General features: G+C 42.2%; 1 protein-coding gene across 4 annotated transcripts in view; it reads left to right on the top strand.

Moving 5' to 3' along the window:
• The window catches only part of LOC6618225, a 69,557-nt gene extending 48,692 nt beyond the window's left edge, over positions 1-20,865 (top strand). Inside the window, exons 1-3 of one of the 4 annotated variants that reach the window (XM_032718503.1) lie at positions 17,885-18,054; positions 18,654-20,077; positions 20,295-20,865. In XM_032718503.1, the coding sequence (XP_032574394.1) occupies positions 18,017-18,054; positions 18,654-19,014 (399 nt within the window). In that variant the 5' untranslated portion in view covers positions 17,885-18,016 and the 3' untranslated portion in view covers positions 19,015-20,077; positions 20,295-20,865. Of the gene's footprint in view, positions 1-16,871; positions 17,554-17,884; positions 18,055-18,653 lie in introns of those variants that run through there. The other 3 variants (XM_032718492.1, XM_032718497.1, XM_032718514.1) reach the window with 3 other exon arrangements.
• Positions 20,866-23,657: the final 2,792 nt, after the last annotated feature.

The raw sequence follows: 23,657 nt of genomic DNA, 5'->3' as shown, positions 1-23,657 counted from the left end.
GTACGTGTTTTGGGTATGGAAACGGCCTCTGACAATGTCGCACACAATATAATCATAACAACTCTTGGCGGGGGTGGTGCCCAGACTGCGAAGCACAACTGCCCAGGGGGTGGACTTGTAATATTTGTCAATGGCCAACCGATGTGCCGACAATTGACATGAAAGGAGGGGAATGGAAGGAACTAAGGAACCCAAGAGTAGCGGACAGCGTGAAAGCAGCCCATAAATAAGCAAATAAAATGTAATAACTAAGTGAAAATGTCGAAAATGTCGAAAGCCGTCGCTTTAATATGCCCCTGGAGTGCTGGACTAAATGAAAATGTCGAGTGAATGGCGCAGGCATTGTATGCGGAATCAAAAGTTGCTTAGATTAGAAAGAGGAACCTTTCGTTGAGGTGATGCCGATTTAAATCGAGCAAGACGATTGAGGTCTAGGTGTGATTTTATTACAATTTGTTGTTATTTAATAACAAGCGGAATCGCGTCTTTAGTTATTTTTGGCAAACATCACGTGCCGCATTTGATGTCTCAATGACTAAGATTATAAATAATGCAGCATTCGCCGAGCTAGCTAATCACAAAAGTGAGTAATTCAACAATAGGTATTTAGCAGAAACCTGAAATCTTTGCACATGCACAATATAGCAAACCTGCTCTTTATCAAACGCGCACACGTGCCGAGCTGTGAGCTCTTAACTGAGATATTTTATTCATGGCACCCGAAATCTATTTCGACTTGAGCTGCTTAAGTGAGCTTCACCCAGCTAGTTAGCTATGCATTTTGGCACGCCCCCAGAACTACTTAGCAGCTGCAATGGAAATGATGCACTAAAAAAAACACCGAAAGTTGTAAGCTTATGAAATATTCAAGGTACTCCTCAATTTCATGCCAGTCGAAAGAGTTCTATATATATTAATATTATTAATATTTCTGAAACATTAGGTGCGGTACAGAAAGTGCAGTTTGAATGTTACCTTTAAGCGTGTAGTGCATTCTTTCGCTTTCTGTGCATCTCTGGAGCTCCACACACCCAACTATCTCCTCACATTCTGCACACATCTGCCCCTCTATTCAGTATTCGGTATTTGGTATTCTCCGCCCTGATAAGTTGCAATGCATTTCTTGGCATTTCTCTCTGGGCTGTCAGCTATCTGCAGAGCGCCACGCTGCCAACTAAACAATGAAGAACTAATCCACAGAGTATACAAAAGAATGGCTATAAAACTGCTCGTGTGGGTGTAAAGGAAAAAGACATGAGGGAGTGGACTTATAGGTGGGATTGTGTTTGTATAAGGCCACTTTATGGCTGCCCTTTCGCAACAATTGTGCAGCGCTGCATTCAATCAACAAACTTTTAAAGCGCAGTTACAAAACTCAGACAAACTGGTGGAGCACGAGGGGCAGGAGCAAACGCAAGAGCAAGAAAGGAAAACATGGGGAAAGTGGGGAAAGATACGTGATGGTCAGGGAAATTGCACAACAGCAGCAGCGTTTAATTATGACAATCAATACTCACACATGCTGGTGTACTTGCCACACAGATACTCGAATATATACAGTTCAACCTCTAGAAATCGAACTGTGATTTTATTAGCACAAGTTCTGACACAATTTAATAAGATACAATTGTTTGCAGAGGCAGGCAAACTAAATTAAAAGTCATTTTCAATGCTATCTAAAGGCGCACAAAGTCACTTAAAATTCCCACTGAAGTAGTGAACGACAAGTGTACGTTTCCTACGGGTTCCCACTGTAGCAGAAACACACACATATGGCAGATTTTATTGCTGATGTGCTCTCATTGCTCATCTGCGCTGCCCAGGGACCTCGGATAGTGCAAATAAAACTTGATTAAATTCCATTGGCGGTTCCAATTTCGCTCGGGTTGAGCTCTGGGGTCGGCCATGGAATTGACCCGAGAATCTCTGGAGATAGGGTCGGGCACATGAAGAAGTACAAGGAGTCGGAGCGGTGGATCGGCCATATTACAATAATCAAACATAACCTAATTAGATGGACGTTGGCTTCCTTGTGGCTGGTGATTGTTCCATGCGAACCCGAGAATTTGTGGTTCGTATAAAGTAGAGTTATGTAAGAACACCACATTATTGCATTAAAGTTCCAACGGTGGTTGCAAGCAATGGCTATTTTTATTAGGTATAACTTTTTACTTTTAATCTTGAAAAATAGCAATATTATCTTCACTGTTGCACTTGATCCGTTATAATCTCAGCTTTAATTGAATCGAAATGAGTTCCCTAAATAGCCAAACCTTCAATGGACTTTGAAGCATGGGAATCGACTAGTTAATTAAATAACAATTATTACTCCTCCCCACCTGGGATATCGGGTATCGCAAAAGCCCATCATAGCTCTTCAAAGGCTGATTACTGATGTTGCATTGTCGCAGGCTTCGTTGGCGGTCGTAATGGCATGGCCATTGAAGTATTCATCACCTATATGGTTGTCTCTCGCTCTGCTCCCTTTGCCATCTCTTTCCTTTTTGAAGCGGCATCTCGGTGCCTGAGTTTCTGCTGTGTTTGCACTCCCTTCAATTAACATGTGCGCTACGCACTTTCTTTGGCCAGATACATACGCACAGACAATCGAGATGAGAGCTATTTCACTATAGCTGTACAAGTGAGGGTTTTTCCCATTAAATAATTTTCCACTAACTATTTACGAACAAGTTTTTCTTGTGAACTTGGGGAAATCTGCTTGCGTCGATTGCGATTTAATCATGTTCTTGATAATTTAAAAACACAATTAAATTAACACAAATATCTCTGCGATGTCTGTTTTTAATTAGCGCTTGCAGCACGCACAAATCGCAATGACACGACTAATATTTCCATCACGCACGCATCTCCAATTTGGCTGCATTAACGAGAGTGTGTGTATCTGTGCGGTAGAGAGAGTCTCATGTGAAGTGGCGACAATCAAACACACACTCAAAGATTAATCCTGACACTCACTTGCAAACTAATTACATGGCTCTTAGGCAACGCCTCATGCCCCGAAAAGGACCAATCGACCCCAAACCCCCCACCCACTGGGGTCTTGTAACCCGCAGGCTGAGAGGCAACCTCATAATGAGGTCGCCTCTGCTGCAAATAAACATCGATTGAATGCAACATTTGATTGGCAATAATTGAAAATAGTTGTTGCACATTAAGAGGTGGATGGATATGGAGGGCTGTTGCCATGGCGGCCTTTGTACACCCGCTCACACATGTGTGTATTTATGGGGGCTTTATTAAATTCACACCCATCGGCCACCGGCAACGAACGTCTGTTCCTATCGTTATTATCATCATCGTCGTCCTCCTCGCCGTCGTCATCTGGGGATTCTTCTCATACGAGCATCTTGACCAACACAATGGCGCTGGGCAGCAACAATAAATGCGTAATGATAGTCAGTCACTGTCACCCCCAGGAACATCCCATCCACCCGTCCGTCCATCGACAACCACCAGTGCCCACTGGCCCGCCTTCTACTTGCCATTTCATTTAACTGCTGCGAACAAACAAATGAAACGAAGCTCGAGATCAGCTTTGGCTTCCAACTCGGAGTAAAGTACTTGAGCAATTCGTTTGGCACTCGAAAAAATGATGCCAAGTCCCCAAAATTGAATTATGGAATAATTAGGGCGAGCCAATATTTTGAGGTCAGTGCGATACTATGAATCTCATTTCGCTAATGAGCTGCAAATACACGAAATGTAAGACCGTGCGAATGCAGTTGCTTTTTTTTGCGAGTGCAGCTCAGAGTTTCTTTGACAGTCGCCAACACCAATCATCCCGCACAGCTCAGCTCAGATGCCCAGATGCTCCGATGGGCATTGGTCATTTGTTTATTTCATCTGCTGTAAACTGTCATTACTTTGTCATGGGCAATCCGAACTGAGGGGAGCAATCAGGGCCGCAGCTCTGGGCCATTGTGAGGGCGCTTTTCACACGCCTCCTTGGCGATTCTGCTCGCCTTGGTGCTGCAATTTTTCAGGACTTAACAGGGGAGCATCGCAATATAAACATAAATGGGAAAAATGATAAATGGACAGATCTTATCTGTCTTATCTGTCCTTTTGCTTTCTCGAACTGCTTATCTCGGGGCAACAAATGTGGAAGGTTGTTTACATCTAGTTAGCAGAAACTCTAGGTGAAAACCACCAAATGGGAGCCCATTTATAAAGGGTGGAAAGCGGTTGTCAGGTAAACGGATTCCCGGATTCCCGGATTCCTGCCCGAGTCGCATAATCCCCGCCAATCAATCGGGCCATTCATTAGAAGTAAGCCGTCAAAGCTCGAATACATCGCAAATTCAAGAGTCGAACACATAATTAAAAGCTTTTCAAAGACCCCCGATATCAAATGCCACAAATCAGTAAACCAACGACCAGGAAAAGCAAATCACCGTGCTCTTGAGGTCTCCGATAGAAGTGCGCTACTGTCCGTGCTACGGCCATGTGGATATGTAGATACGAGTATCTCTCTGCTATCGCATATTGTTCGGCATTAATCGCATTACTTATTAAATCAATTAAAAACTTTTTCAAGCGCATAAATAAGAACATTTGTTGCGAACCGAACGCAAAACGGAACACTGGCAATCACAGAGCATAATCCTTTATTGTGTCTGTCTGCCCTCCGCACTCGGCATTGTTGATTTCGATGTAATTATTCGCACTGCAATTATACAAATCATGGCAATGTTGGTTCGCCGCGCCGGCTCCTGCTTTATGTTTTGCCTTCATAATCTGCAATAAAAACACCAGCTGACAGCGGGCGCTGCACATTATTATGTGATTTCAAAGGACTGCGACGCTGCCATGCAACAACCAGCGGCAACATCCGCGCATTGCATAATGTGTGGAATGCCGTTCGGTAATTTTATACTTTTGCATCCAACGAGCCATCCAGCCAGGCATCCATCCATCCATCCATTCGTCTATGCCAGCACTCATCCATCCATCCATAGCACTGAATATCCATGACCCTTTCTTCTTCCCGGCAGAATGCGAAGTGCAGCAATCGAGTTGAATGCCGGCGAATGGGAAAAATACCTTGCAACTAATATACTCTTTTGGAGCACACATAAAAAAATCGGAAAACCATTTGAGGCTCTTTTGTCAAGTGCTGGAAAATGGGAAGCAATTTCAAGAGCTTGTGAAAATGTTACTTCAATCCAAAACACTTCTGATTCGTAACCATCCAACTTCGCTGAAATATTTCACAGTTTTTGGTTAATTTAATTATGTTTGCGAGGATTCTCATCAATTAAACGAGTCAAAATATCATCGCATGTATTCTTTTCTATCCGTGCATTATATAAACCGAGCGACATCCAAATGCAAACTACAAGAAAATGAAATGAGAAACCGGGGGAAACCCAATTGATTGAAATATTCATGGAATATCCCTGTAAATTGCTGATGACTTTTGCCGCTGATAGCGTTTAAGGTACAACTGGCATTTTCAGTTCCGAGCTTGTCGAGAAAGTCTGTCAACTTCGTTTTGCCAAGGAGACGCTCCGCTCAAAGGGAGAGGGAGGAAGCGTTTAATTAAAAACATTTTGTATACACATTTGCTTCCTTTTGCCAGATATCCAGATTGTTGCTGCTGATGCTGAATGCTGCTCGCTGCTTGCTGCTAGCTGCTTTCTGCTTGCTACTGCTGTGTGTTATTGCGATTCCGTTTGCAATTGCTATTGCCTGAGCTTCCTTTGCCTAAAGTACTCCCATTGCCATTGCCATTGCCCTACCCATACCCATGCCCATTCCCATTCTCCCTCCATTCCCCGGATCTCGAGCTAAAATCACCATCCTGCTCTTGTTAATGATATCACCGAATGGCTGCTTTTGTTGCTGCTGCTGATGTGGCTGCTGTCAGTTGTCTGTTGTCTGTGCTGCTTGTTCGTTGCTGTGTTAATGATATTTAATGATGATGCCAGGGCTGTTCCTGCAGCTGCCACGCCCCCAACCAGCCGGAGTGGGGCAACCACCCATAGAATATTTTGGCATCCCCACCCATATCCCCGGAACTCACTCCCTCCATTGCACATGCACATGCACATGAGAAATTTGTTTGTCTATGCGGGGACGTCATTTGATTTGGTTTGCCTCTCTTGCGCCTGCTGCCTGGCTTTTAATATGCACCCGAAATATCCTTTGCCTTTTATCCTTTGCAGCCCCTCGTGCCCACCATCAGTGGTAGGCCCCTGGATCTGAACTAATTTTGGTTAGGCAGGCGCCAGTTATTGCCATGGCTCTCACTCTGCATCCATGAATCCGCAGACTGAGCGAAAAGGGATCTACATTTCCGGGTAACAAGGTTTTCACGTCTTAAAAATATTTTATTTCATTTGCTGTTATGTTCCCATGTGTATTTATTAAGGAAACGAGTTTCAACAGTTGCCATATTACCTGCAAAATTTCAATTTGATAGATTTTTGATTTGTTGGGCTACGTTGGCTTTTTCGATATGCAGAGTTCCATTCGATTCGGGCTTTTGACCATCGAATGCCCCCGCAGGCCACAATCATTATCAGTTTTCCGTTCGCTTTTTGGGTCGGATGTCTGCGTCCAAGGGATTCTTCATTTTGTGGCCATCGGAAATACAAATGCACATTTTCAGCTTTGAATTTTCGGCTTTTATCCATCTCTGACTAATTTTTTCCGTTTAGCTGTACGTTGGCATCGAGGTCGGAAATTTGAGAGGAGCAGCTGGCTCACTTGTTGCTCGGTCGCTTTGCGTTGCATCCAATGGGCAGTGAACAAATGGTAGTTTGCACCCAAGTTGGTAATTGCTATTTGCCAGCCCGAAGATTGAGCTAATAAAACGTTCATCAGTGCAACCGATGCAAGTCGGAGAATAAATGCAAGAGGCTATATATACACTAGAGACATCAAATTAATGATCGGCCAAACTGGATAGGATCTTTAATCATTTGAATGATAGGATAAAGTTTAATTTGACCTGTTTTTGTAGGAACAACTATTCCGAATTTTGTTCTAGCAGTTCTTCCTAATGAGGAAATAAAGTCCTCACAGCTAATTTAATATCGCAATAATCGGTATTCCATCAATCATTATACTGGTTTTGGTTAGGGAACCCATTCTTCCAATCCACAGTTGAATACCTCAATTGCGATTACCTGTTTGTGATCACTAATTTAAGCTATCCTCCAACGAAATACACTTTTAGTTTCGTTGATTCTGGGGGTTAACCAGCCATCGGTACACACATACACATACACATACCTGCAGCGGGCTAATATCTAATTCCGCCTCAAGGACCCACTCCTAAGGGGTGGGAGTCGAACCCAACTCCCTCTTAATTACTCGGAATCGCGCTTGTCAATCCGTCGCGGTATCCTTCTCCCCGTCCGCCGCCAATGCTTTTCGGCCAACATTCCGCGAGACAGGCAACGAACGGACTAATTTATGCATGCTGGAGTGCCGAGTACTTGTATTTCGTATCTATGAGATACTTTTCTGAACCCGTATCTGCGAGTTTATTAAGTGCTGCGTCAAAGTTTGTGATGATTATTTTGGCAACGGAGGAGTCGGTGGCGGGGAGGAGGGTAGGGCAGACGGCCGCCACGCCCCCACTTCATGCATACAAAAATAACCAATATTGATTTGTCATGGCGCTGGATTTTCAGCGTGGGCGGGTAGCTTTCAATGGGAGCGATGATGGTGAGGTTTGGGGGGGATTTTCCCTGGTTCATCGCTTCTCTGTCAACGCTCCTTTGTGTGCTGCCTTCTACGGTTTTATTTTTGTTTTCTCTTTATTTCTATTTTTTATGCTGTGACCGCTTTTAATAATTTCGGTTACAGCTTCGGATGAGCACACAGAGAGCCACCGCCATATGCAAACAATCCGTGCCGCAAACTCATTCTCCCCATTTTTGCATAGCATTTTTCTCTGTGGCTGCATCTACTTGGATAGATCCAAGAAACTATGTACCCAACTTACAAATTGCTTTGTTGCGCTCGAGGAAGATTTATAACTACTGGTGATTGCTGCTGCTAAATATTTATGAAAACAAACACCTCGAAACCGATATAAACATCTCTCATCGAAATGTTGGTTCCATGTTAACATCGAAGTTATTGTATCTCGGAAATATAAAACTCTTTTGAGAAAATTAATCCATTGCATTTCATGAAAACCAAACGACAATGAAGGCAAACATTTGGAATTTCTACCAATTTAAAAGCGTATTTTTTTCCCCTTGCCAGAACATCTTCCAAAAATGTAATTTCGTTTATTAAATTGTTTTGTTTGCCGATTCTCGTTGAAATTTTATTTTTGACGTTGGCCAAAAGCTCTTTGCCAGACAGCCAGCCTCCCTTTTTGTGGCTCATGGCGTGTGAGTGTGTGTCTGTGTGTTTGTCTGCTTGCATTATGATGTTGATTATGCAGATTATTATTATCAGGCAGAGCATAGGCCGTGGGTCTCAGACTGAGCTTCATCTCGTTGCATGATTCATAGTTAGTTGGCCGAGTGCATGCCTCAATGGTCTGAGCCGCTTAGGCACGCCTGATGGGTTCGGGCCGAAGTAGAGTTCTATAATGGAGCGCCAGCCGAATGCATTCAGTGAACAATTGAAACTTATAATTAGTAGAAGCAGCACACGCACAAAACACCCCGGCACACACACACATACACACAAGGACGCACACGCCGCCGGGGAATATGATTAATACTTCCCAAAGTTATTTGTTATTAGATTACACCTAGCCGGAGTGCACAATGCAAAATATATTGGATTTTAGTCAATGAGAACTTTAGATAATAGACCAAATTCATGTAAAAGATTGTTTGTAATATTTATGTATCCCTCGAAGGATCGATTTAATCGATAACTCCGATAGAATGTCGATTATTTCCGATGAGCTGCTGGTTTGATCTTAAATTTATCATAGCAACTATTAGTATGTGAGACTGCAGGAAGACAGCCAGTTTATCTCGTCTTTTTTCCCAGTGTTTTGAGCTTGGGATCATTTCGGGACTGCTTTGTACTCGATGGCGCTCCATTGTCTGTTTGCTGGCATTGTCTGCTCGGCTTTGTTTTCATCGCCTACGACGTTGCCTTGCGATAAGAGTCTCTCTTTCTGGGTGGCCGGGTGGCTGGGGAAGTCGAAACTTCAAATTGAAAACTTTAATTAGAATTATTGTTATTGTTGTTGCTGCTGCTGGCTGCTGTTGCTGTTGATGCTTCTGCTGCCATTGTCAATGGCTCTTAAGTGCCCAGGCCAACTGAAGCTCACCTTCGTCTGGGGTCTTCTGGTCCTGCAAAAGTTGACGCAAAAGTTTTCCGCAGGAACTTGACGCGTGTTCAACATACTTGAGCGCCTTGTGCTGCCATTCCTTTGCAGACCAGGGGAAATATCCATCCCGGCAAGTGCAGTTTTAATATGTTGAAAGTTTTGTTCGGAAATCAGTTAGCCGCTTAGTTTTCTCCCCCGTGGAGAGAATGTCTGGCACGCTTCCACGCCCCTCGATATTCAAACTCGAAGCGCTTTTATCAATCATCCAATTCAGACGTACATACATATACATTCATATGTATATGCTGCGCTCAACTATGTACTTCCTGCTTAATTGTCAATTAGTGGGCACATATTTTGTAAACGTTTTTCAAACTCAATCGGCCGCAACCAATGGATCCGCGCCTCCAATCAATTTATTTATTTTCCATTCGGAGCGCTCATCGGAAAAATAATAATACCAAAGAATTCCAAGTAGGGGAACAGCAACCATTAATTAGATAGGCCGCAAATTAGTGGAACATATTCCGCACATATAAAACGCTACACAGGGCATCATTCTTTTTCGGCCTTAGTCGAGCTCTTTAATTATTAAAAATGAATTTCAATCCAATTTATAATGAGCTGGTTTTGCCAGGTCCATTGTTGCTGTTGTGCGTCGATTCTTTGCCCATATACAAACTGTATTGTGGTTGTGGTCCTATTATTGGATTTCAAACAAATTGCTTCATGGACAAATCAGATTCACTTAGCGTGTGATTTTTGTGGTGCAAAATTCTGATACCGCACAGCATTTCTTCACCATAAATTAGTGAAGGATTTTAGGAAAAAAATATAAGAAGTCCGTATATATTAATTATATGCCTGGCTAGATACTTGGCAAAGTATAATTTGATTGGAAAGTTCATAAATGTTGAAGCAAACTGGTTTCATTGCCACCTCCCTTATGTGCTCTTTGATTAATTTTAAAGAAACATCGGACCCCAAATAAGCGTCCAGAACAATCACTTCCAGATAATATAAATATCTCTTCCCCAATCAATCAATGTCATGTCTCCCCGTTGATTGTACAAACACTTGGTTAAATAAGCAGATATGTATAAGCGAGTATAAAAAGCGAACAATGAACTCAGTCAAATGTCAAGCAATTACAGCACATGCAGAAAAAACTTCAGCCGTTCTCATTCGGTAACGATCGAGTGTCGATCATTTATCAATATTCATGGGCCGATCAATTTGACCTCTTGCCACACATTTGTTGTAGCCCCAAGCCCCGTAAACCTCCAAATTGTCCGCGTTTCGCCATATTGTTCTAATTGCAGCCATTTGTTTGGCTCTTAGGAGCGAAAATAAACTGTGGAACCCGATGCGGAATAAAGTGAAATGCGTGTCGTTATTTTGAAATCAGCTGTGCCCAGACACTGTGGAGTGGGTCCCTAATTGATATTAAATAACTCAACGCACACACACGGTACAACCTGTTACGCAAGGCAGATACAAATATGTATATATATATATATATATATTTAATAAATGCAAAGCCATAAATAAACCACCGCCCAGGTTGGATGGGGGGGGGGGGAAACAGAATAAAGAACCCGACACAAAGGCGAGAAAACAACAAATACACGAAAACAATTTCTCAAATTTCTCAGCTCACAAAAAACACACTAGCGTTTATCATACAAAAAAAAAAAAGAACTTGCCATATTTTATGCATTATTTACGCATTTTACTACCGATGGAACCGTGACTAATTAGGCAATTTTTGAGCCAAATCAGAGGCCGCGTTTTTCGCTTCGCCATTAAGGGTTACTAATTATTTATGGTCTTAATGATAAGTTTTTGTTCGGCTTTTGTTCGTTTTTGAATTCTTTTTATGTCCATGCCATTGAAAAATCGATGTGGTGTTATCCGTTTTTGTTTTTACGCTTCCCTGAAAGGTTTCGTTGAAATCGTTGACAGAAGCACGAAATTGGATTGGATGTATTGGAGTTTTTCTGGCCATAAAATCGGTTGTTTTTAATATATGGTAAATCAGATTTTAAAGAAATTTGAATGGGAAAGCACTAAACTAAGTTTGTATTTCTCTTTAAAGGCTGTTTGTATCTAGTTTGACATAACTAAGAAATTATTATAAAGTCTGGCAACAACTAAATAAACTAATTTAACCTTTTAGGAAAAGTTATGTTACTACGGATTTTATGTAGCTACCTCTGACTATCTTTATTCTCAATCTTGTTCTACTAGCAGGGTACCATAACTTCGACTTTAGACTCAGCCCTTCCCGTTCCGAATCTACTTGACTTTTATTTCATAAGTTTTAGAGCCTTCATTAAACCATTTTTACAGCCACGACCTGACTTTTGTTTTAGCTGGCCATCTTGGGCTGCTCTTTTTAATTCCCGTCGCTGATTGCCTGTGCCCAGTTCCCCATTGATTCTGAGCCCGATTCGTTTTCGTTATTGCCATCTATAAGTGCGTAATTTACTTAAGCTGCTTTCGGCTTAATATGCGCATTTTAATAGATTTGTTCCACTATCGTCAGGGCAATAAATTAATAAAACGCTCAGCCGCAGCGACCAACCTGCCTTCTTTCTCCTTTTCCAGTCCCGCTTCAGCGTTTCCCTTTAGCTCTGGCCTATCCATGCATTCTGCACTTGGCTGGGGCTTGGTTATGGGCATTACACTGAAAGAATTATACTCAAACGCAGCTAACTCGAACGAATTAGGGTGATTTTATGCGATTTGATCGTCAATTTGGTAAGATGACAATAATACTGTTTTATTCACCTGACCAAATGGAGTGACAAAACTTTGCAGTTAAGTCACCTCCTACCCAAGTGGTGTGCATATTTTCGCTCAGTGCGGAGGTGGGGAGCGGGTTTGAAAGCTTTTCAGCTGCAGCTGAGTGCCTCTAAGATGCAACTAATGATAACGGCGGCACAGACACCGACTATGGCCATGTGGATGGGCTTGGGCTCGGGTCTGGGCACGGCTTGCTTTTAGGGGCTGTGGCAGAGATGCAGCTAGTAGATGCAGCTCGATTAAGCTGCTTACCTCTGCAGGGGCGTTGCATTTTGGGTGTAGCTGCCGCATCAGCGAGGTCGCCACAGCTGACAGCTCAATGGCCCCATGTGGGTTGAGTTTGTTTTGTGTCAGCTCACAGTTGGCTCCATTCATAATTATCAACCTGGCAAGCTGCCTGCCTGCCCGTCTCACCTTTTCCAGCTGAGAGCGGGGGAAAACTGGAGGAAAAGGCGGACGGCATCGCTGCGCTTTTCACGCTTTGGCGGCTCATTAAAAGAACCGCAACTGACATTGCCTTTTGTCCCAAAACTTGCACGGACACACCGACCACGCCTCCTTAGCACTGAGAACAATTTACACTATATATTATTGTTAACTGGAGACATTAACCAGATTGTATTAAACTTCACTAGTCTGTGTAACTAGCCCTGTATCTTTATCAAACAAAGTGTTTAGTAGGAAGCGTTTGCCTCGTGCAATCCAAACATGGCGCAGCACTTTTCAAGGATGCACTTTTCAAGGATGCACTTTTCAAGAACGCACTCGAACTCGGATTGCAGTGTAGGCGTTGCAGTAGGCGTTGGTTATTGTGCCATATGCAGAAGAGCTTCGAGAGATGCAGCCAACCCCTTTGGCTATGAATTATGCTCGCTCGCACAAGATTGATAGTTCTCTGCAGGCTCCATAGGCGTCATCCCCGTCATAATGTTCTTCTTTGGGGCCTGGCCAAATGCCGTTAGCCGGCTCCATACTTACATAAATCTATCGGTGTGCAAATTCGCCCGATGTCATTCCCGTGACCCAGTTAGTTCGCCCCAAAGTGAGCGAGCGGCCCCTTTAATTAGCATATGCTGAGGCAGGTGCGCGGGTTTGTGCGAAGCGCGATAATTTGTGGATGACTGCCATTTGAATATTGCCCCTTTAACTAAGGAATATTTTGGGGCACAGAGCCCATTTGAGGGCGTACCGAAGGGGTGAGACTGGGATGAGACACTGGTGTCGAATGGGGCAGCACCAGCACAGAGAGAATTGCAAATTGACCTGCTCATTATGGAATTTGGCTCAACGGGCATTGGTCATCAATTTGCGGCACTTTAAAAAGGGTTAACAGGAATTTTTAAAAGGGAGAAATATCTTTGTGGGCAGCATATAATGTATAGGTTTGGAAAGGAAATATAAATCAGGCACGTTCACAACTAAATCTCTGCATATTTAGCTAACTCTAGAGATAGTAAATGGTTGTTTCACTCATCGTGTGTATCGTGAGCACTTTACTACGTAATTGTGAGTCCTGAGAAAGTTATAAATCTCAGCATCGCTTCTCCCCGCCTCCCAAAGACTTCCAGTAGTGGCATTTTGAGCCAGAAGACATTTCACTGCATCAACAAGTATGCAGCAATTTGAATTTGGCTTCTCTGCATAACAGAAATCCCTTCTGGCATTCACCTCCGGCACGTGTGCGAGTGGGCTTATACATCCATCCACCTCTGCTCTGCTCTGATGTCTGGCCCGAAAGAGGTTAAATCCAATTCGGTTCAGCTTTTTGGTGGCCTCTTCGAATCCCCTCCTGCGCAAACAACAACAATGGGTGCACAGAGTCAGCCTGGGGTCAGTCGGAAAAAAGAAGAGTGAAGTGAAATAAAATAAAATGTATAAGAGGAAAGTCTAGATTTCCAGAGTGCAGCAGCCACTTCAATTTCAGTGTAATCCCCTTAAACGTGAAACTACAATCGAACCCCACATGAGTTTCAATTTCAGGGAGTGGAAATCAATTTTAGATGCAGCTACACTTTATTCGATTTCATTACTCCTCCATTTTATTACATTTCATGTATGGACAATCAAACATTGATGTCAGAATTTAATATGCTGTATAAATCGTTTTGAGCCATTGACACATTCATGCGATCGTTCATTCGTTCGTATTTCGTATTTTGTATTTCGTATTCGTATCCGTAGAATCAACAAACCAGAGTTGTCTCCATGGAATGTAACTCCCATCTCCGTCACCCATTTTTCGGTATTTGTATGGAAAAAATATTTATATTTACACGCAACTCATACAGCGGCGTCGCCACTCCACACACATATATATTTTTCGTTATTTTTTGTACTTCTCTGTTTTGTGAATAGCACACATACACAAATATGTATCTATAAAATACAAAAAAAGAGGAGCGGATGGAGAATTTTCGCTCTTATTGCTTTTCGAAGCTTTTCCATGGTTCACATTTCATTTATTTTCACTCCAGCCTGCATGGCTGTGTGCACTTCACAACTTAATACACTTTATTATTGAAAATATTTTTTATTACAAGTGGGCTGGGCCTGTGATCGCTGAGAGGGTTTCCCGGAATTATTCGTTGGGGTCTGTGTACTTATGTATATGCGTGTAGTCCTCATACCTCCTCATCCTCCCATTTTTCAGCTCTTTCTTTTCTTTTTTGGCCCTGACACGCAGCTCTCATAGTTCCGTTTGTTGGGCATTGATTTGCTGCACTCGTTTCCTCGAAATACAAATATAAATACAAGCAGCGCCAACACTCTTTTCATGCATACACATAGTAGTAGCCACTTTCGTAGCATTTTTATATGCTTTTTATAGCTGCCTCTCTGATTTTGATATTCATGTTGCATGTTGCTGACTTTTGAAGTTTTTGGCAATTGGAACTTTTTCTTTCTGTCGAGTGGGCGGAGTTTTGGGTTGGCCCCGAAAAAACGAAAATGAAAAAAACATTTGGATAGCCCTCTCTGCATTGTTTTTTCTTCTTTTAATTTGCATTTATTTTTCGCTTTTATGCGTTTCATTTTTGAGGTTTTTCGGCGGGGATGTCGATTTTTTGTTTCGTATGCAAATCTCGCCCGAACTTCTTTAATGAACTAATTTTGCGGCAGAGCTGCGATCTCGTCCGATTATTTATGTATTTCTCGCTTACTCTCGCAACGCTGAATTCAATTAGGCCTCCCATCCCCCGTTTATTTATGTGGCGTTTGCCGAATGGCTGGCTGCCTGCCTCATTTGCAAAAGTTGCCCAAGAAAAGATTCGCTCCACAGCCTCACTCGCTGTTTTGTGTATGTGTCAGTTTGATAAATGATATCAATTTCTTCTTCTTATGGACCCCGCACACACACACACACACAAGCACACTTACACACAAAGCACATCGCAGAGGGCATCAAAGTTTGTTTTAGAATGTTTCTGCTTTGCCTTGCTGGCGCTGCCTTCCCCTTCAAGTCCAAGTCCACTTTTGCCAATTTGACACTTTTAGCGATGCGCGTGTGCCTTGGCACTTGAATTTCAAATGTATCTCAAGGCCTGTCAGTTGGGAGCATGAATTTTTAATGCGGAATGGGGCAATCTCTTAGGGAGCCCGTACTCCTCCCAATATGCTAATCGACCCAGCGAGTTGAGTCGCATCAAGCGGAAAACTTTTTCATTCCCAGATTTGACTAAGTAAATTAACCCAAGAAATGCTCCCGAAGAGTAAATGCTGTGCGGCGAACAAGGGCAACAGGTATATCATCAGCACCGTTTGAAATTTTTTTAATGTATATGATTACCGACCTTGTAATTATGCTGTATATTATATATATTTATATATGTGCACTTAATTACCCTTGTCCAAAGTATTATATAACCAAATAATCTCTGCCAAAATTAAAATGCCAACGGACATTCATAACGAGCATTCAATTAACACAAATTCCCATTGGCAGCCAGCTATTAGTCCAGAAAAACACACATCGTAGATACATTTGTATCTGCAGACCCACCAAGTAGCCAGATACAAAAAAACCGAACCGGCGACAGACGGTCGACAAAAAGGGCCGCGGGGCAAACGGTCCCCAGATCTCCCATGTAAATGGCATAGAAAAAATAGAAGGGAGGGCGGAGTGGCGGCCTAGAAAAACTTTCGGCCACTAATCTATAATGCTGTCAGCCATTAAACAACTGAAAAACCAAATTTGTAACTCATTAGGCAGGAGGGAGAAAGAAGGGAGGGAAGGGAAAGACATAAAATACAAAGTAAGAAAAACGAAACTAGCCAAAGTGAACGACTGATAAATGCCACTCGGCTTGGCTGTCTCATTTGGACTGCCAAATAATATTTAATTATAAACAAATAAACGAGACCCCGGGGTTATTCACGTCCCGTAAAAGGTGCCGAGTGATTAATTATTATGTCAGGGAATTAAATCAAATATTTGAGTTGGCACAGCATTGCAGGCTTATCGCTGTGTGTCTGTTCGAAATCACGAAATGCAAATAAAAATGACTTTAAGAAAGTCCAGGGAAGATGGGGAAAATGCCATAATAATTTCTTCTTTCGCTGGCCTGGCGGCGGCACGAAAAATTGAAAAGCCAACAGGCCAGGCCGCGTTCAAAGATAACATAATCCATGGCCTGGAACCGTGAGCAACCTTTTTCGGTTTTGTTTTCATTTTCAAGGGAGTCGGGCAACGAAAGAGGCAGATAGCGAGGGAAAAACATTAGCATATATCAATGCCAAATGCAAATAAATCATCAATAACATTTCTCTGCCACTTATGCACCACTTACAGATACTTACCCGGCGACGAAGACACACACATACCTGGAGAACTGCAGCTGTGCAGCCTGCATTATTTTCCTGGAGGAATGGAAGGTGGAGTGGAAGGAGGAAAACCCAACGCCAACGCGTCTCGCCGACTGTCATGTGCGAGTTTTGTGGCCCCTAACTAAGGCGCCTTGCATAAATTTACGCCAGGGGATAAGCCCAAAAAAGAAAGCGGGGGAAGGATGAGAAGAATACTGGCAAGGCAAACATAAAGCAATTTTATGCGTTTTTAAAATGCGGCAATTGACTGAAACAACAAAAGCGAACGGAGAGACGAGTGGAAAATTCAGGCAAGCCGCATGTGAGCACGTTTTCCGCTTTTCCGAAGGGTAAATCAAATACGAGGCCCAGACCGCATCGAAAGGAACAAGTACCCAGGTCCCAGGAACCAGTAACCAGTACCCACGACCCAATACCCTCTGCCATATCTCGGTCGCTGATAAGCAATATAACGCAAATGCTTGATGGTTTGTTGACGACCAACAAAAGTTCTTGAGCGTGTGTGTAAACATTGGCCCGCCCGCCAGTCCTGGAAATGCTGAAAAACAGAAAGTAGCAGCAGCAAGCAGCGGAGAGCATCTGAAAACGGCAGCAAGGACATCGAAGGAGCCAGCGGTTATAAATGCGCTACAGTTACAAATTGTAGCCACAGCTGTGCGTGTGTGTTTTGGTGCTGTGCGGCACATGTGCGCTCTAAACCATTTATAAATGTAACAAAAGCAACGCACACACGCCAACGCCACCAGAAAAGCGAAACGGGAAAAAGTCGGGGAAAACAGTGAAAAGCTGAAAGCTCTTGGCACAAGTGCAATGCATAAATATAAACAAAGAGATGCGAACTGAAGACAGCGAAAATACAAGGTGTAATGTTTTTTTTTTGTGATTAACAACAAGTCCTGCTATAAATTCATAATTTAGGGCAGAAGTATTTAATTTAAACTGCTAAGCTGTAAATTTAAACCAAATCAATTGCCTGATCTTAATATTTATAATTCAAGCAAACAAAATAAGGTGAAACTTAACCCTTTGCAACAACAACTGCAGTTGGGATGTATGTGAAAACAAGCAAAAGTGATCATAAATCGATGAAGTGAAAAATTAATTAACCCAATGGGTGTTCAAGAAATGGAATTTCCCTACGAAGCAAGGTGCGCCGTCGTTCGTGGTTGTGTGATAATAGTGCAATTTCCGCAATTGTATCTACAAGATACATTAGCGTAGCGTCTGTAATTTTGTGTGTTGGTTTAATAGCATCTCGACACAAGCAAAATATTTTAAATTGAGCAATTTATATGCCAAATGTGTAATTTTGATGTTTGGCCGAGATACATTTCGTGTATGTGTCGAACAGATGTCGACTAAACAGGACTGCAGGAACTTTAATTGCGACCAGTTGGTGAAGTGAAGTGTGTGCAGCAAACCGAACAACATTGAGATACAAAGCGTATCCATAAGATACTTTTGCAACAGGCTGCGTACGTATGTGTGTGAGTCTGCGTGTGTGATGTGCTACAATAAACTTGCAAAGAACATTAATTGCAACTGCTACTAGTCGTATGGCAGATGGTTTAGTTGGATCTCAAAGCTAAGCGAATTTGTATCCATGAGATGAATTTTTAACAGTCCAGAAAGATGTGAGACACACGAAATGAGATAGAATAAACCGCTTTTTTGCCGCCTTAATTCCACAAATGCAGTTTATCCGAAACCAATTCATCACTGACCCATTTACCCCTTCTATTTCCAGAGCATCGTCCACAATTAGCGCCATCGTAGCCAGGGAGCCAAGAAGCAACCAATGGAACATGTTGATGCCGGTGCGGGAGTACAACAAGCACATAGCCAAAATACCAAATTGCAAGATGAGGCAGCGGCCAACGCTTAGAGCCACCTTCGCATCCCTGCTGCTGCTCCTCCTCATTGCCCAGACGCTCGATCCGGCGGCTGCCAGTGGATCAGCCGGAAGTGGTGGCGCAGCGGCCGGAGCTGCAGGTCCTGCCGCGTCCGGTGGCGCGGGTGGGGGGAGTCTAAGCAGTGGAGCCCCCACTCTCATTGCCAATCTCACGGAACCAGGCAGTCCCGGTGTGTATAATTCGACAATGGGTTAATGCTAATTACCCGTATATATATACATGGCATTTACGTGGCAGTTTGCTGACCTTTTTACCTTTTGGTCCTCAACGTAAACGACGTCGCCATTTTGGTATTTGCTAGAGGTTTATGCGGAGTCGTTTCTATGAAAATCGCTTACAAGAGCATTCATTCAAATCGAACGAACAAATTAAATTAGAATATGATTTAAAATAAATATTATTCTTTTCTAGGACCAGCGAGTAACGAAATAAGTAATGTCGCTTTTCGCCAAGTGCAGAATTCATGATATTCTTAGCATAAACTTAGAATATACGTCCGTGCCGATGTCTGTGTGTATTTCCTTGTGCGCATTTCCGGTTTCTGCTTCCGGTTGCCACGCGGCGGGGGTGGCAAAAACTATTAGCCACTTGGCGCTAAACAACGCCACCCACGCCCACTCTACCCCGCTACTGAAGCAAAACACTAAGCATCAATTAACCCAATTTTCAGAATCCATTTTCACCTGCAGTTACGGTTTCAGCTCACAGCTCCGGAGCTTTGGCCTCTTCTAAGTATTTTCTAGCTGCGTGTTTCACAGCTCCATGCTTACATATACAAATATATGCATTGCTATGCTTTTTTTGGAAAAGAGTTGCTCCCTTGCGCTTTTTTCTTTCAGCAAACACCCAAGTGGCGGTGTTGAAACCAACGTCCAACGTCCAGGTCTCAATTCCCCAGACCCACCTAATCCTATAGGTTTAATGCCGGGCACTGTTGTCCAGACTTTTTCGTGTTCCGTGCCGTTTCTTCCTTCTTTCACAGGCGTTGGCGCTATTGTTGTAGTTTGGTTTGGATTGGTCACTGGATCTGGATATGGATTGGAAATGGAAATGGAGTGGAAGCTGAAATCATAATCATTAATCCATTGATTTTCAATTTTTTTCAGCTTAAATAATTCACACAAATCATTTCAGCAATAAATATGAATTCTTTCGCAGCATTTAACAATGAATATTTCAGCAAACAAATGTTTTTTTCAGCCAAGGTTTCCTTATTTGTTTTAAATAACATGGGATCCAATTACAAATTGATGAGCAGGTAATGAACGTAGAAAGAAAAAAATTGAATCATTTTAATTTGGAAACGCCACTGTTGCAAACGTTGATTTGCATGTAAAGTCATAAATAACTCATTTTAACACATTCAACATTTATGAATAATTTTTTCTGTGCTTTTTATATTCTAGCTGTCGCTATTAATCAAATTTACTACATGCATTTTTAAATTGTTTATTTATGTCGCTACGTTTATGCAGCCGCCTGGAAATTTTGTGTGACAGAGTGTCATAAACTGCAGAATGCGCCAGGCCATCTTACCTGGCGCTTGATTGATTCCACCAGCCAAAAAATAAACACCTGGAACGACGCCAGATGTCGAGGATAATAAATTTGCCGGGATTCTACTACACTTGGGATACATTTTCTGGAAGTCAGCTGCACGACTCAAAGTATACGAAATGGAAATGTAGATATTGTTTATAAAAATGTCAAATCGTCTTAGACTGCAGAAATAAAGCTAAAATTTATATTTCTTAAAAGAAATTCTGCTTAACGAATTGGTAAATTAAGACTGCCTTGTATTTTTAAAAAATTGTATAAAATTCTGAACTATGTATGGAAACCGCAATGCTTGTGCTCAAGAAATGATATATTCATTCGTCAACGATATTATAATCTGAACTTTAGGAATTATATGATCCTAATGCCTGCATAAATTGTAAAATAAAGTACAAGAATGTAGCAGTTAGTAACTAAGTCCGTCCGCACCCTGACAACTATGTTAACTAACCTTAAGATCTGGAAATAAAAACTAATTTATATAAAATACTGGGAATGGTCTTGTGGTGTGTCATCCTTTTTGGTTTCGTTTACATGGTGAACTGTCGATCAAGCAACTCCTCGTTGCCGATGGAGTTGAGGGTCGGGGACGCAGGAAGTTGTCTTAACCTGTCCATAAAGATGGCACTCCTCGGCCTACACGATTGCTGTTAAGAACTCGTTTTAATCTGAGACTATTACCTACCTTCCTGCGGTGTGTTCTGCGGTGCTGTGCTGAGCTGTGGCTCTTGTTATTGCCGTTTGCAGTGAGATACGTCTTTTATGCACTTTCTGACTGCATCTTGATAGGCCGGGGACGGACCGGGCCAAAAAGATTGACTCCGGTCTAGTGTTGATAAGACCCGCTCGAACGGCCGATAAAGTCAATCAATCAGCTGGCAGACAGCCGCGGCTCAAAGCGGACTTAATTATCTGTTTAGATAACCGAGGGGCCAAAAATAGCCTACGTTCGTGTGAGTGTTATGTTAAATATGCTACAAAAGCGGTAATTTAATATGCCAATTGTGTGGCGAACAATGACCACAGTTGGCTTATGGTTATGACCATATTTAGCGCTGGCTTTTAGAGATGCTCGAACATAGCGCGGAATGGCCTTTATAAACATATTAACAAGCCATTTGAGCAGCTTAACAATTCGCTTGAAAGCACCTGGGAAATAGTGAAGATATATGGCATATAATACAGAATTCATTCATAAAATTGATTTACATAGATAGATGTCTGGTATAATAAAACCACTCTTTGTTCGTTTTAGGCAAATCAACTTATGGATTAGTAACCGTAGGATACATATTAACTTTAAATTTACAGCAATATTTATACACTTAATTTTGCACATTCTTGTTGAAAGAATTTATCTTAAATTTGATTTCGTTAAATTGCCTCTAAAATTATGTGCTGAACAATTTGGCAATCCAATTCCTGCCGAACTTAGAGCCACCCAAGAGGAAAACTTGTCGATTGCCAGGCCCTGGCCGAGCAGAAATAAAACTTTTACATAATGGCTTCGAAAGTTCCACACCCCGGCGCAGTATTGAGCTTACCTTTTTGCTTTGGCCTGGCCCAAAACTTGTTCTTTTCGCCTGCCAAACAAATAGTTGGCCATAAGAAGTTGTTCAAATATTTATTTACTTTTTTAAGTTGCGAGCATATTTCTTTATATTTTTTGGGAGCCGTGTGTGTGTATATGTTGTGCGTTCTTCTTGCCCGGTTTGGTCCAATGTTTATGTATAATTCCCTGGGCAAAGTTACCAGCTACCACCAGGTGGCAGTTGGTGTGGCTGCTGCTACTTCTCGCACTCCTACCAGACAAACCAAACCAATAACAAATCTTTTCATTAGTTTCGTTAGACAAGTTAGTTAAAAAGTGCACTTTAGGCAAACAAATGCGTGTCTGCAAGAAACGAAAAATTCAAAACAAAACCAAATTGAATGGGACAGGAGAGAAATCAGGTAAGCCAATAACCAGGAGGAACTTGCTCGGTACTTCGACGGAGGCGAAACTTTTGTGGGGGCTACTGAGCATGATGAAAGCATAACATTTAGTTAGCACTTGTGCATTCGCTATATAAACTGAAGCCCCGGCCCTGCTTGTACCTACACCGGATAGACAACAACTTTTCATTAATAACTCAAAAATGTTTTGTCTTCAAAAAGTTAAGCTCACTCCTCGCAGTTCGGGATCAGGACGCTTCTTCGTTCCGTACGAAACTTTTATACTGCTGTGCTGAAAACAAATCAAAGGAGTTTCCGACAAAGTTATTTTTCCTCTTTTTTATTTTTCCGATGGGCACTGGGGCTCTGGTGGAACAGACTGTGACAAACAATGACAACGGCAATGAGCAAGCCCAGCCATGACAATGGCAATTAAAGCTGCAGCAGCTACGGGCAACAGCTACAGCTTCAGCTACGGAATCGGTCCAAAGTTGGTCCGTAAAAAGCATGGAAACAAGTATGGCAAATGGGTAAGAAGTCTGGTAATAAAGGAAAATTATGATGATTTTCTATTTGGCATCGCGCTGAACAAAATCGTTTGGCGCGAAAACAAAGAACCATAAAACCGGGTCGATTCTGAGAGTGAGTCCCACTAACCACTTACCAGCGAGCATCAAAGGAGAAAGCGGAGAGAACCAAGTGGAAAAGAAATTAAATGACAGGAAAATATAAGTATTAAGCGATAACATTGTTTTCCTATCCCGAGAGCGTTAAGTGAAATCATTCACAGTCGAAGGAACTGGCGACACGATTAAAAATCCGCACAAAGGATTGCGCAAATGGAAAATGAAAAGTGGGTAAACTTTTAGATGTCAATAAGTTCGAGGAACTTAATCTTTAAACAAATGCACTATATACAATATTTCTCTATGACCTTATACAAAGAACTTTTTTAGACCATACAAATAGTGCCATATAGTATGCACCATATTTTAAAATAAACGTTGGACCCTTTGATTTTCCCTCAATTTAATCTTTCAACTCTTTGAAAAATTGCTGTATGAATGATTTTCCAGTTTCCTGTCAAAGCGCCCGCAATTTCAATTTCCATTCTGACAAGTGCCCTGCTGCTCCGCTCCTACTACTCCTACTTGTCGTTCATTATCTGCTTTGTAATGTCTGTTTATTAACAATAACGTGTATAAAAAAGGCTGCTCGGAAAATGGCTGAGAAGAAAGCAAAGGAAAGGCGAAACGGCAAAGGGAAAGCGCAAATAATGTTTAAACAATTTGTTGTTTCGTTTCATTAAATGTCCATTCGCCCCATTGACCAGCCCCCAGGCGCCG

Source organism: Drosophila sechellia, chromosome 2L, assembly GCF_004382195.2.
Source record: "Drosophila sechellia strain sech25 chromosome 2L, ASM438219v1, whole genome shotgun sequence".
NCBI lineage: Eukaryota > Metazoa > Arthropoda > Insecta > Diptera > Drosophilidae > Drosophila > Drosophila sechellia.
This window is presented reverse-complemented; position numbering and strand designations above follow the sequence as displayed.